General features: G+C 37.3%; 1 protein-coding gene across 7 annotated transcripts in view; it reads left to right on the top strand.

Moving 5' to 3' along the window:
* The window catches only part of WDFY3 (WD repeat and FYVE domain containing 3), a 283,525-nt gene that overhangs the window by 143,381 nt on the left and 125,481 nt on the right, over positions 1–14,663 (top strand). For 6 of the 7 annotated variants that reach the window (XM_070791719.1, XM_070791718.1, XM_019963046.2 and 3 more), the window contains 3 exons: positions 5,605–6,062; positions 7,522–7,605; positions 12,742–12,919. In XM_070791719.1, coding sequence (XP_070647820.1) covers positions 5,605–6,062; positions 7,522–7,605; positions 12,742–12,919 — 720 coding nt within the window. The remainder of the gene's footprint in view (positions 1–5,604; positions 6,063–7,521; positions 7,606–12,741; positions 12,920–14,663) is intronic. The other variant, XM_019963045.2, reaches the window with a different exon arrangement.

Below are 14,663 nucleotides of genomic sequence, written 5' to 3'. Positions count from 1 at the left end.
TGACTGAGAACTATTATGAACTGTCCTTGTGATTTTTCTTCAAGTCTAAAATTATGTCAAAATATGACAGAGGAGGAGGCAAGAACATGTAATGAGTCAAAGATAGTCTCGTCATTACGTGCTGCTGGGAAAAGTGGGCAGCTACATGTAAAAGAATGAAATTAGAACACTTTCTAACACCAAACACAAAGATAAAACTCAAAATGGATTAAAGACCTAAATGTAAGACCAGAAACTATAAAACTCTTAGAGGAAAACATAGGCAGAACACTCAATGACATAAATCACAGCAATATATTCTATGACCCACCTCCCAGAGGAATGGAAATAAAAACAAAAATAAACAAGTAGGACCTAATTAAACTTAAAAGCTTTTGCACAACAGAGAAAACTATAAACAAAGTGAAAAGATAAACTTCAGAATGGGAGGAAATAATAGCAAAAGAAGCAACTGACAAAGGATTAATTTCCAAAATACACAAGCAGCTCTTACAACTCAATATCAGAATAACAAACAATCCAATCATACAGTGGGCCGAAGACCTAAGCAGACATTTGTCCAAGGAAGACGTATAAGTGGGTAATAAACACATGGAAAGATGCTTAATATCACTCATTACTAAAGAAATGCAAATCAAAATTAGAGTGAGATATCACCTGACATGGGTGAGAATGAAAGTGAAAGTGAAGTCACTCAGTCGTGTCCAATCTTTGCGACCCCATGGACTATAGCCTACCAGGTCCTCCATCCATGGGATTTTCCAGGCAAGAATACTGGCCATCATCAAAAAATCTACAAACAAGAAATGATGGAGGAGGTGTGGAGAGAAAGAAATCCTCTTGCACTGTTGGTGGGAATGTAAATTGATGATATAGCCACTATGAAAGACAGTATGCAGATTCCTTAAAAAATTAGGACAGATGAATGGATAAAGAAGCTGTGGTACATATATACAATGGAATATTATTCAGTTAGAAAAAAAGGAATGCATATGAGTCAATTCTAATGAGGTAGATGAAGCCAGAGCCTATTATACAGAGTGAAGTCAGAAAGAGAAAAATAAATATCATGTATTAACACATATTTATGGAATCTAGAAATACAGTACTGATGAACCTATTTGCAGGGCAGCAAAGGAGACACGGAACAGACTTATGGATGCAGTTGGGGTGGGGGAGGATGTAGAGGGTATAATATATGGCGAGAGTAACATGGAAACATATACATTACCATATGTAAAATAGATAGCCAGTGAGAATTTGCTGTGTGACTCAGGAAACTCAAACCAGGGCTCTGTAACCACTCAGAGAGGAGGGATGCGAAGGGAGATGTGAGTTAGGTTCAAGAGGGAAGGGACATAGATACACCTATGACTGACTCATGTTGATGTTTGGCAGAAACCAACACAATATTGTAGAGCAATTACCATTCAATTAAAAATAAATGAATTTAACTATACAAAAGTAAAATAATGTCAATAATAGCTGAAGAAAAGCCAGTGTCTCTAACCTGGCCTCCAAGAGCCCTTGGAATGCCCACTGTCTCTTTTCCTTCTGACTTCCTCTCCTGAGACCCCTGCTCTTTTCCTGCCACAGACATGACAGGAAGTATAGCTGCCTTCTACAATCATACATTTCTTTTATTAAACTTTTGCTTTATGCTTCTCATCAGTAATGAAAAGTTTGTGGTTTTTATCTTTGTGCTATTGTATGTTTTATTCTGTTTTGAGTATGACAGTTTTGAATATGCATTTTAGTTTTCAAGCATGATTAATTTATCTCTTAGACAAGGAGGAAATCTACATGCTTATCAATATTGGGGAAAATCTGTGTATTTGAAGGGATCGCCTGGGAAAATACAAGTGCCCTCAAAAGCTGTTAAGGTTGCCAAGTTTTTAAGCATACATTTTCCTCCTTTCTTGGTACCATTATAGTTCGATTTGTAAAATATTGGTAGATAGAGGCAACTGGCTGATCTGTAATTGTAAAGCAGTGTTGTTCTAGTAAGGCAATGGCACCCCACTCTAGCACTCTTGCCTGGAAAATCCCATGGACAGAGAAGCCTGGTGGGCCGCCGCAGTCCATGGGGTCGCTAAGAGTCGGACACGACTGAGCAACTTCACTTTCACTTTTCACTTTCATGCATTGGAGAAGGAAATGGCAACCCACTCCAGTGTTCTTGCCTGGAGAATCCCAGGGACGGGGGAGCCTGGTGGGCTGCCGTCTATGGGGTCACACAGAGTCGGACACGACTGAAGCGACTTAGCAGCAGCAGCAGCAGCAGCAGCAGCAGCAGCAGTTGTTCTAGTACATGGTAATAACTGCCTCCCTCAGGCTGGAGGAAGGCAACAGAAGGGTCCTGGTGGGCAGCATTTACTGATTCCCATGGAGTGAGGACTCCTGCTGTGACCTATTTAAGGCAACTGATGTGTTAATGAATGTGGCTTGAGAAGAGATGTACATTACCACCCCATGGTATAGCATCTCAAGAGCACAAATAATAAAATGCAGAAAATCATAAGTACTGAGTTCTGAGTATTTGCTACTTTTGGTTTTAAAACAATTTATTCAGTTTTTAATTTATAGAACTTAATTTTTAATTATGGTTATGTTTTTAAACAACTGGTAGGCAATATTCCAAAAAGAAAACAGTTGGCTCTTATGACCAATATGAGCTGGCTCCAGCATTCCACCACTTTAAGGGAATAAAGTTGTGTTGGAAGACAGAGCAAGATTTGGGATTCCAGTTTCAGTTTCCGTTTTTGCTCCACTCAGAATTGCTTCTCTTTGTTGTTGTGGTTCAGACATGAATTTGTGTCCAGCTCTGCGACCCCATGGATGGCAGCACGCCAGGCTTCCCTGTCCTCCACTATTTCCAGGAGTTTTCTCAAGTTGATATCCATTGCTTTTCAGTGCCTCCATTCGGTTGACAAAACTACAGACCTATGTGATTTAGTTTGTAATTATTTGGAAACAAGGCCAAAATTCCATGAGATGTCGTATTTTATAATTCTGCTAATGTACAAATTTGAAGTTTAAGCATTAGATTTTTGCAAATGTGAGTAATATATAGCTGATGATTCTGTCTAATGAACCCCCTAGGACCTACAGCTCCTTTTAACTTTGGTATTCACTGCATTATCATTAATTATTGACTTAAAAAGGATATTAGCTTACATGTGGTATTTGAAATTTTCAGATACTGAGATTATGCTGTGATTATGTCAAAAGTGCCTAGGCATGGCAGTTTTCAGGCAGTAGGAGGTGGACTTATCCAAAAGAATGTAACATAGACCATTTTTGGTCTAAGGATTAATAAGCACTGTTTTTCTGACCCCTATCATAATTCTAACCATTGATATGACTTTGTACATAATACTTTGATTCTTAATTCATACTTCCTCATATATAAAATAACACGTGTCCAGTTTTTCCCAGTGTGTATTTGAAGATGCTGATGAACTTTTATGCTAGGCACTTTGCTAAGAGTTTTACATGTATTTCCTGTGAAGTAAGTTGTTATTAATATTGTTTAGGTTTTACATAAGAGGAAACTGGCGTAGAAGGGTTAAGTAACTGACCATGCTGAAATGCTTTTTAATGTTGGAGTAGAATTTCTACCCAAGGGTTCTGACTCTAAGCCCTTGCATTTAGCCTTCAGGCTAGGTTATATGATGCTTAAAAATATCAAAAAGTTATGAAGTCGTGTGTTAATATGAGTTGGTATTACAAGTATAGTTTATTAAATTTGAGAAAATATAGACACAAAATGGAAACTTACTGGTTGCTGAATAACGGAAGGATCACACTGTATTTCTATATTTTATTTACATGTACAGATTGCACATTATTATTTTTTAAAATAATAAAATATGCATGTTAGTTGCTTAGTCTTTTCCGACTCTTTGCTACCCCATGGACTGTAGCCTACCAGGCTCCTCTGTCCATGGGATTCTCCAGGTAAGAACACTGGAGTGGGTTGCCATTTCCTTCTCCAATTAAGTATAGGTATGTACAATGAAATCTCATAATTTCTAAAATAGTGTACTTGAAAAAGGCCTATTTAGTCTTTCCCTTTTTCAAATACTGTTAAAAATAAAATGACCTTTTCAAACGTAACAACTGGGAAGATTTAAATTGTGCCTTAAATAATATTAGGTTCCTAAATAATGATATTATATTTCAGTTGCTGAAACAGGGAAAAGGAGCCTGTGTATCTGCAAACAGATATCGAATTGCTTTCTGGGGCAGTATAGTTTCATGGTTAAGTGCATGATCAGAGGAATCAGACTGCCTGAGTTTAACTCCTATCTCTGCCATTGTATAAGCTATGCGACTCTTTGTGACCCTAGGGACTGTAGCCGGCCAGGCTTCTCTGTCCATCGGATTTTGCCATGGGATGTTGGAGTGGAGATCGAACCCGCTTCTCTTGTGTCTCCTGGTTGGCAGGCAGATTCTTTACCACTGTACCACCTAGGAAATGTTATAAACTGTGTGGTCTTTGGAAAATTATTTAACCACTTGAAGCCTCAATTTTTCATCCGTGAAGTGTGGATAATAATAATGCCCGTTGCATAAGATTATTTAGAAAGTTAGGTAAGCTAAAGTATTAAAGCACTTAAAGAAGTACCTAATACAGGGCTTCCCTGGTGGCACAGCAGTAAAGAATCCTCCTGCAATGCAAGAGACACAAATGAGTTCAATCCCTGGATCAAGAAGACCCCATGGAGGAGGGAATGGCAGCCCACTCCAGTGTTTTTGCCTGGGAAATCCCAGGGACAGAGGAGCCTGGTGGGCTACAGTCCCTCGGGTCGAAAAGAGTCAGAAAAGTTAGTAACTAAACCACCACCACCAGTACATAGTAAGTACCCCAGAAAATGTTAGTTATTTTATAATGTGTTATTTTTAATAATGAACACAGTTAAAAGTATGGCACTTCATATAGTAAGTGTCCAATGCATAGGATTACTGATAGTTATAAAAGATTGTCTTACCTGTTTGGCCTTGTAACTATTCTGGGGATGAACATGCTTTCAACCCTCTGGCTGTAGTTCACTCTGCAAAAAGAATGTCCAGTAACTCCATGAAGTGACTCCTTTTTTGAAAGTATCAGGATATGGTCATTTTATATGAATTGAAATACTGCAGGTCTTGGCTGCCTGATCATCTCTCTCATCCTTTCTAGAATAAATCATTTTGTATACACAGAGTCATAAGTTTTCATGATTGTGTAATATTGTACTAGAACATGTATTTTACCTACTTAGCAAAATTACTTTGTAAAAATGAAAAATGACTTCATTGATGTCCTTATTCATCCAATACATAGGAAAAGCTTTTTCACCCAGGATTTGGTGTTAGCCATTATTCTATCAAAAGCAGTATGTGATGTGCTTTCTAAAATTTTCTCCTGCTTATAATACGGCATTTTTTAATTAGCAAAATATTTTACATGCTTCATAAGATTGCTTTTTGGGTAAATAACAAAAATACTCTTATCAGATATTCACAGAATGGCATTCCCCTTGGCCATTCACGTATGGGTTTGTTTTTTTTTTTCTTTAATTTGAATTATACGTTTGTGTTGTTTTTTGTCCTCCGTAGGCCCTCCTGTCGGTCCTTCGAGAAAGTCACCGTTCCAGAACAGTCTTTAGGAAGGTTGGAGGCTTTGTGTACGTTACGTCCTTGCTCGTGGCTATGGAAAGGTCTTTGAGTGCGCCCCCCAAGAACGGGTGGGAGAAAGTGAGCCAGGGCCACGTGTTTGAACTTCTCCACACCGTGTTCTGCACACTGACTGCAGCGATGCGTTATGAGCCAGCCAACTCACACTTCTTCAAAACAGAGATTCAGTATGAGAAGCTGGCAGACGCTGTTCGATTTCTTGGCTGCTTCTCAGACCTAAGAAAGATCAGCCCCATGAATGTCTTCCCTTCAAATACTCAGCCATTTCAAAGACTTTTAGAGGAAGACGTCATCTCGATGGACTCGGTGTCACCCACTCTGCGGCACTGCAGTAAACTCTTTATTTATCTCTACAGAGTAGCCACAGATTCTTTTGACAGGTAGGACTCTGCGCCATACTCTGAATTTAAGGATGTGTTATGTATGACTTCAACATTAAGGCTTGAATTATATTTTAGGTTAAAATGAAAGCATATGGATCTTCTCTCTCATTCACTTATCTATCACTTTATATGCGAACATTACTGTTGCCCTGATGTTAAGCTTTTCAGCACGGACATCTGTGTAATATTTGTCAAACCAGGGTTAGAGTTAAGCTCTCAGTGCGCCTAATAGAACAGTTTCTATGACGTTTACTTCTCATGGTGGTGTTGCTTGTGTTCTCTTTTTCCTCAAGAACAGTAGGTACATCCAGACTTAATTGATGTTAATTATCAAGAGGAGAACATGGTTATGATTAATGTATTTTCAGACAGATGATGTAGTCTCAACATAGAATCTACATTTTATAATCCTCAAAAAGTGATGTGTCTTCCTGGGAGATACTGATAGTTCAAGAGTCTATGAGTTTGATTTGCTTATTCCTTCATTAAACAGTTTCTTAACGTACATCTACCACATGCCACGTGACAATGCTAGGCGTTGAGAGTTCCGCTCAGCACAAGGCTTCTCTGTTTGTGTCCATCCTTTAGCTTCAGTACAAAAATTCAAACACATAAATGAACGATTACAATATATCAAGATAAAATCTGAGGGAAATCTAGGATTCTAAGATTGTAAGCCTGCTTTATCTAAATCCCTTATTTTCAGGAGTGTGTTTTCCATCAAGTTCTCACTTTGAAAATAATGTAAGAGTGATCGGGCTGTTCATTTTCCCCAAGCATGATCACTTTTAACAGTTACCATAGTTTTATCTCATAAAACAAATGAACTGTTTCTGTTAATATAATGTCCCTGTCAATAAAGCAAGTAACTCTGTTATATCCCTAACTGTAAAATTATCAACTCTGACCTACCTACTGAGATGTTTCTTGTTTCTTAATATTTCTTAGGCCTTAATATTTAGATAGAAAATACAGGTAATGTAAAAAAAAAGTTTTCAAATTTTTCCTGTCTTGAAAATAAAAATGCATATTTATTGTTATATGTTGTTAACTTATAGAAGACATGGGAGAGTGTAGTGTTCAGGGAATAAAATGTTATTAAAGTTAAAATTTGTATATTTCGGTTCAACCTCTTTTCCCTTGTTTTCTAACTTATCCTAGTTAGCATACCTTATTTTCAGTTTGCTTTGTCCAAAAAAAAAAAAAACCAAGGCCCACAGCAGTCTGTTTAACAAATATGTTAAATGTTAACCTTGATGGATAAGCATCTGCCTTAAGCATGCTTTTCTGTTTCCCTCAGTGCATGTGTTGTAGTCTTGTTCCTTGTTCCCGCTGAGTATGAAGGTTGTTCCCTATTACACTTTTACTGGTATTGCTTGTGAAACTAACCAGCTGCCCTCCTGGTGTTTTGCTCTAACCTCTCTGACCTCCCTCCTGTCTGTTTTGTTGTCTATAGTCGTGCAGAACAGATCCCTCCTTGCCTGACAAGTGAGTCTTCTCTTCCCTCTCCTTGGGGGACTCCAGCTTTGTCCAGGAAAAGGTACTGATCTAATAATAGCAGTCCATCTTTGTTTGCTTGGGTTTTTTTTTTTTTTTTCTCCTGTGCTTAATGATATATTAATGTGGATTTCGTGCTTTGTATTGAATAACTTGGAGCTTCCCTGATGGCTCAGTGGTAAAAAGCTCGCCTGCCAATGCAGAAGACACAGGTTCAATCCCTGGGTCAGGAGGATCCCCTGGAGAAGGAAATGGCAACCCACTCCAGTATTCTTACCTGGGAAATCCCGTGGACAGAGGAACCTGGCAGGCTACAGTCCATGGGCCACAAAAGAGTCAGACACCAGTTAGCCACTAAACAACAGCAACAGTTGAATAACTTTGATTTTTTTTTTCCTTTCTATTTGAGTTCTTTGTTTTTTAAATTTTCAGCTTCAGCTGAGTATATTTTTGAGAGTAAAGTGTGTTAATGCTATGAAGATATGAAGGACATGTAGAATTTTGTCATCCAACTGTAGACTAAAATGTGCCTTTTCGAGCAAACATGTATTTTATTAATATTAATTTAGAAAAGATGATGTAGTGTGTCTTTAGGTAGGATAGTTTTCTGCTTTTTCTTTTCACTTTAAATGTGCATGGGATCATTCTTTGGTTTTTAGTATTACTCCAAAATGAACATGCCAGCCTTGGCTGAGAAAATGTATATTTTCTCAATCAAGTTCAACCAGCTGAAATGTGATGCTGTTATGAAGACTGAACTGGCTAAACTTTGAAAAAGTGAACAAAAAACCCTACCCTAGCTCCTGCTTTCATCATTTGTGGACTGATGGACTTTATCATACCTTTATCCAGGCTAGGGTCGCAAAGAGTTGAACATGACTGGCTGGCTAGGGTCGCAAAGAGTAGACAGGACTGAGCAACTGAGCACATACACATAAAGAACCAGCAGTTGATTGACAAAAGTAGTTAAGATTCATTTGAGATTCCATTTTTTAACCTGTACTTAAAATGATCATAGTCTGTGCACTTGGCACCAGATTCTCTTCCTTGCCTTGTTTCCTCATAAACAAGTACTGGTCCTTGGGTCTTATATTAATATTCTCACATTGTGGCTTTTCAAAAATGAGCCTGAGGCTCTGCTGTGCTGTTCAATTTTGTTTCTGTGGTTCATGTTTTGAAAGTTGAATAGAGTTGTTGATAATTTAGTACTATACAAATTTAGTGTTTTAATATATTTTAATAGTAATATTCATTAGGTATATGGGCTTATATTTTCCTTTTTCTCTTAAATGTACACTGGAGTTTACAACTCATTTTCTTCTATTAGCTCATGAATATTCATAAAGGAATTTAGCATTGTTCAATGTACTTATACTTAAAAACTTTTCTTTTCCATTTTTTTAAAGAGCAGTCCTTAATTCAAGAATTTATAAAATCAGTTTGAGTTGACCTAGTGTGTTTTCCTGTTGTTAAAGTAAATAGTGTAAAAGATATTATTTGTGTTGGAAGATTCATGTGTGCCCACTATCTCACAAAACTACTAAATGTTAGAACAATTGTTTCAATTACCAAATAGTTTTAATTAGTTAAAAATAAATCACATTTACGACTCTGTCATACATGGTGAAGGCTTAAAAATTGCTGGGTTTAAAAACATTTACATCATTAAATATTAACCAGAATTTACAAAAAACTTTGAATAGAAATTCACAGATTAAAGGAACAAATATTTAAAAATTTATCAGATTTTACTATTTATATAAATAGCAGTTTGACAAAGGAAAAAGTAGCATTTTATTCTGTATGATAGGTATTTAAGGCCTTAGATCAAAAACATTTTGTCAACATTTGCAGGACAGCTACATGTAAGGATGCCCTGCCTTTGACCTAAGGGGAGACTGTCACTGAATTGACAGCTGTAGCTTGAGTTGTATCTTATTCATGAGAATTCTAATCCAGCTTACAATCTGATGTTACCCTCAAGGGTTCCCAGTGCCATTCATACTAATAATAAGATCAGTGTTGACATTTTCAGGTTGCCATTCTAGTCAGGATACATACATTTGCTCAGTGGTAAAAATCATAAGCTGAAAGAAATCTTTTTATTTCACAGCATAGTAACTTTCAAAGTTAGAATATCTCAAGAACATCTCAGATTACATCAGTTTATGGGGATCTTTTTTCTTGTGACAAAACTTTTTTTTTCTTTCTTTTGGCAAAAAGGGAAAACCAACATTGTATTCGTTTTATGGCTTGTGGAGATTAAGGTACTAAGGAAAATTTGAAATTGTGATACTTGTCTGGCATGTTAAAGCTTCAAGAGTCTTCTCTAAATATTTTAAGAGTTGAAGAACTAAGAAAACTTATTTTGGAAAACTAAAAGCATAGTTTTTTTCATTATTAAGAAGGAATTATGAAACAGAACTATAGCTGAACAGTATCTAATCAGAGTTAGAGGAAGTGAAAACAAAATATAAGATAGTAACCAAGACTCTGCATGGAAAACAGTGGCAAATACTAGCTGTCATTCAGACACGATTCCCGTTACTCGGTGCCTGTACACACCTGATGATAACTGATGGAAAGCAGATTCAGAATTTAAATATTTAAATATATATTCCTCAAAGAGGTACATAAGTCTTAGGTGTATATGAGAATTTAGATTGAAATGTTAAATTGCAATTTCTTTAGGCCTTAAAAGTAACTGCAACATAAAAATTAACAAAACCTTGAAATGTCATTTTATCGTATCTTTGTAAATGGTTAGGTCTTATTTGATAATTATCTAATAAGATTACCATAATCTCTAAATTTAAAAAGTAATTTAATACCTGTGATATACTTAAGTGACTTAGTAAGAATTAATTGTTATATAATGCCTGTTAAGATAGACCCCATTTTACTTAATATATATCATGTTTTAGATTTCTATGATGTTTACAGTATTTTTCTCGTTTGAGAAGAATAAATGTAATTCTTGCATTAGAATATTTTTGTAAAAGATTGAAAGTTTACCACTATAATAGTCAATATTAGAAAGAGTTCAGTTTCCAAAGGCATAAAGGACTTCTTCCTAGCTAGCTATACATATCCATAATTTAAGTTCTAATTTATATCAGGCAACTCAGAAATAATTTGACAAGACCTGTAATTAGAATATACAGTTAGAATCTATGTTTCTTACCCTCACATTTGGGCTACTTTTTGTGTGTAATGAAGGCAAGTTTTATGAAATTCTTAAGTTTGGAGTCCCTATTACACAGTGGAGAAATCATGGATTTTTTTTCCAAGTGAAAAGAGTAAGAATACGGGGAGAAACATAAGAGGAGTATACCTATTGGTAATGAGCGTTTAGAAATCTACCTTAGTAAGTTTAGAAATTAAATCTTCCTGAACAAAAACAGAAAAAGAAAAAGAGAATAAAAAAATGAGTAGGTGGAGGATAATGCTGACTTTAAATAAACGGGGAGAGCGTGTTTTTTAAGTGAAGCTGAATACTTTCCTAGAATCTCTGTTAAAAAGAGAATGGTACTTAAAAAAAACAAGACCGTGGCAGTGCCAATTCTTTGCTACTAAATCAGTGACTTAAAGCATCTGTTTCCCAAGCTGCTCTTGTGCCAGAGAGCTGAAACTGCACTGCTCTCGGTGACAGAGCTCAGCATTAGACAAATTATGCCGAAACCGATTCACTGGAACAAAGAGCTCCCATAGGTCGAAGCCACAAGCATCTGTTTCCTTGTGCCAAGACACAAAATGTGCAAAATTCATGAATTGTTGAAGAAGAATATGAACTAGAAGGAGGATATCATTGATGAGATGAAATGGGTATTCGGGACATATCCCAAGATTGAAAAAATTGTGATGAATATTTTCAGTGGTAGGGAAGATAATGTAAAAAAGGATGCTGCTGCTGCTGCTCAGTCGCTTCAGTCGTGTCCAACTCTGTGCAACCCCATAGACGGCAGCCTGCAAGGCTCTTCTGCTCCTGGGATTCTCCAGGCAAGAATACTGGAGTGGGTTGCCATTTCCTTCTCCAGTGCATACATACATGCTAAGTCACTTCAGTCATGTCCGACTCTGTGCAACCCCATGGACAGCAGCCCACCAGGCTCCTCTATCCACGGGATTCTCGAGGCAAGAGTACTGGAGTGGTTTGCCATTTCCTTCTCTGAAAAAAAGGATGAATGTAGTGTTAAGTAACCTAAAGAAAAACTCCCTTGATGCTTAATACCTATATTGCCAGGTAGCCAGTCTTCCCAGAAGGTGCTTTGGGAAAGAATCCACCTGCCATTCCAGGAGACACAAGAGACGGAATTTCTTTCCCTGGGTCAGGAAGATCCCTTCGAGTAGGAAATGGTAACCCACTCCAGTAGTCTTGCCTGGAAAATCCCGTGAACAGAGGAGCCTGGCAGGCTACAGTTTATGGGGTCTCAAAAGAGTCGGACATGACTGAGTGCGTATGCACAGAACCAGGATTTAAAGCCAACCCTGACTCAGTTGAACCAGTTATAGAGTAGGCCATCTTGTTTGATTGTGTTTGTTCTTGATTATATTGCCCTTGGTTCAAGGAAAAGTTAAAAACACATAGGTAATTAAAAAGAAAACAATCTCACCGAGAGATTTAGTATGACCTGTACTCTGATCATAAATTATCAGAATTGTCATCTTTCCTAGAGCTTTGTTGTTTCTAAAGCTTTCAATCACTGTAATTTAACCTGTTCTTTATATCTTCTGGTGCATATATTATCCTTTTTTTTTTCTCCTTTGTTTTCTTTCAGTTTTACTGAGATATAATTGATGTACTATACTATGTAAGTTTAGCATGTGTATTCATATGGCTTAGTTAACATCCATTATATAGATTCAAGGAAAAAATACTTCTTTTCCTTGTGATGAGAACTTTTAGGATCTACTCTTGTAGCAACTTTCAAGTATACCTTAGAGCAGTGTCAACTAGTCATCATGCACCATTCTTGAATGAAACAATTCCAATAGTAAATGGTAAAAACATATAAGACCCAGAAGAATTGATAGTGAAATTGTCTGTATGTGACTCACTAAGAATTGATAATATATAGGTTTTTTAATTTCCCAACCTTAAAGTAATAGAAGATGAAGAAAATGAACAGAGACTATGATTGAAATTAAATACCCAATTACCCTTCTTTCTTCTTCACAGGCACGCGTATCATTCTGTTTCTACTCCCCCCGTCTACCCTCCTAAAAACGTTGCTGACCTGAAACCACACGTGGCAACTTCATCTCTCTCAAGTTCTGATGCCGTCATCATCCATCCTGGAGCCATGCTTGCTATGCTGGATCTCCTGGCCTCTGTTGGGTCAGTGACACAGCCAGAAGTAAGCTTGTGTATATTAGTGCCTCCTTGTCTTTAATAGTGAAAGTTGTGACTGCACAAGCAAGGGGATGGGGCCAAAAAAGTGATACAGAACTTTTCTATGTCACATACAGAAATAGATCAAGGGGAAAAACAGGATTCTTCTATTTGAGCCTTAACTTTTTTAATGTCTAGTAATAGCATACGTCTTAGAGTACAGTTTATTTGTTAGATGATACACGTGCCTGTCTGTCTGTTGGGCTTCCCTTGTGGCTCAGCTGGTAAATATCCGCCTGTAATACAGGAGACCTGGGTGTGATCCCTGGGTTGGGAAGATCCCCTGGAAAAGGGAAAGGCTACCCACTCCTGTATTCCAGTTTGGAGAATTCTATGGACTGTATAGTCCATGGGTTGCAAAGAGTCAGACATGACTGAGCAACTTTCACTCAGTGACAAGTGTTTTAGAGTACAGTTTGTTTATTAAAATGCTTGTCTGTAAAGCTTTTGAATTCTCCTTCATATCTGAGTGAGATCCTTTCTGGGTACAGTAATCTGGGTTGTAGGTTTTTCTCTTTCATCACTTTAAGTATGTCCTGCCATTCCCTTCTGGCCTGAAGAGTTTCTATTGAAAGATCAGCTGTTATCCTTATGGGAATCCCCTTGTGTGTTATTTGTTGTTTTTTCCTTGCTGCTCTTAATACTTGTTCTTTGTGTTTGATCTTTGTTCATTTGATTAATATGTGTCTTGGGATGTTTCGTCTTGGGTTTATCCTATTTGGGACTCTCTGGGTTTCTTGGACTTGGGTGATTATTTCCTTCCCCATTTTAGGGAAGTTTTCAACTATTATCTCCTCAAATATTTTCTCATGGCCTTTCTTTTTGTCTTCTTCTTCTGGGACTCCTATGATTTGAATGTTGGGACGTTTCACATTGTCCCAGAGGTCCCTGAGGTTGTCCTCATTTCTTCTAATTCTTTTTTCTTTTTTCCTCTCTGCTTCATTTATTTCTACCATTCTATCTTCTACCTCATTTATCCTATCTTCTTCCTCCATTATTCTACTGTTGGTTCCCTCCAGAGTGTTTTTTATCTCATTTATTGAATTATTCATTATTAATTGACTCTCTTTTATTTCTTCTAGGTCCTTGTTAAACATTTCTTGCATCTTCTCAATCCTTGTCTCCAGGCTATTTATCTGTAACTCCATTTTGTTTTCAAGATTTTGGATCATTTTTATTATCATTATTCTAGATTCTTTTTCAGGTAGACTCCCTATCTTCTCCTCTTTTGTTTGGTTGGGTGGGCATTTATTATGTTCCTTTACCTGCTGAGTATTTCTCTGCCTTTTCATCTTATTTAGATTGCTGTGTTTGAGGTAGCCTTTCTGTATTCTGGCAGTTTGTGGTTCCTCTTTATTGTGGAGGTTCCTCCCTGTGCGTGGGGTTGGACAAGTGGCTTGTCAAGGTTTCCTGGTTAGGGAAGCTTGCCTCCGTGTTCTGGTGGGTGGAGATGGATTTCTTCTCTCTGGAGTGCAATGAAGTGTCCAGTAGTGAGTTTTGAGATGTCTGTGGGTTTGTTGTGACTTTGGGCATCCTGTACATTGAAGCTCAGGGCTATGTTCCTGCATTGCTGGAGAATTTGCATGGTATGTCTTGTTCTGGAACTTATTGGCTCTTGGGTGGTACTTGGTTTCAGTGTAGGTATGGAGGCTTTTGGATGATCTCTTATCAATGTTTCCTGGAGGCAGGAGTTCTCTGGTGTTCTCAGG

Source organism: Bos indicus, chromosome 6, assembly GCF_029378745.1.
Source record: "Bos indicus isolate NIAB-ARS_2022 breed Sahiwal x Tharparkar chromosome 6, NIAB-ARS_B.indTharparkar_mat_pri_1.0, whole genome shotgun sequence".
NCBI lineage: Eukaryota > Metazoa > Chordata > Mammalia > Artiodactyla > Bovidae > Bos > Bos indicus.
This window is presented reverse-complemented; position numbering and strand designations above follow the sequence as displayed.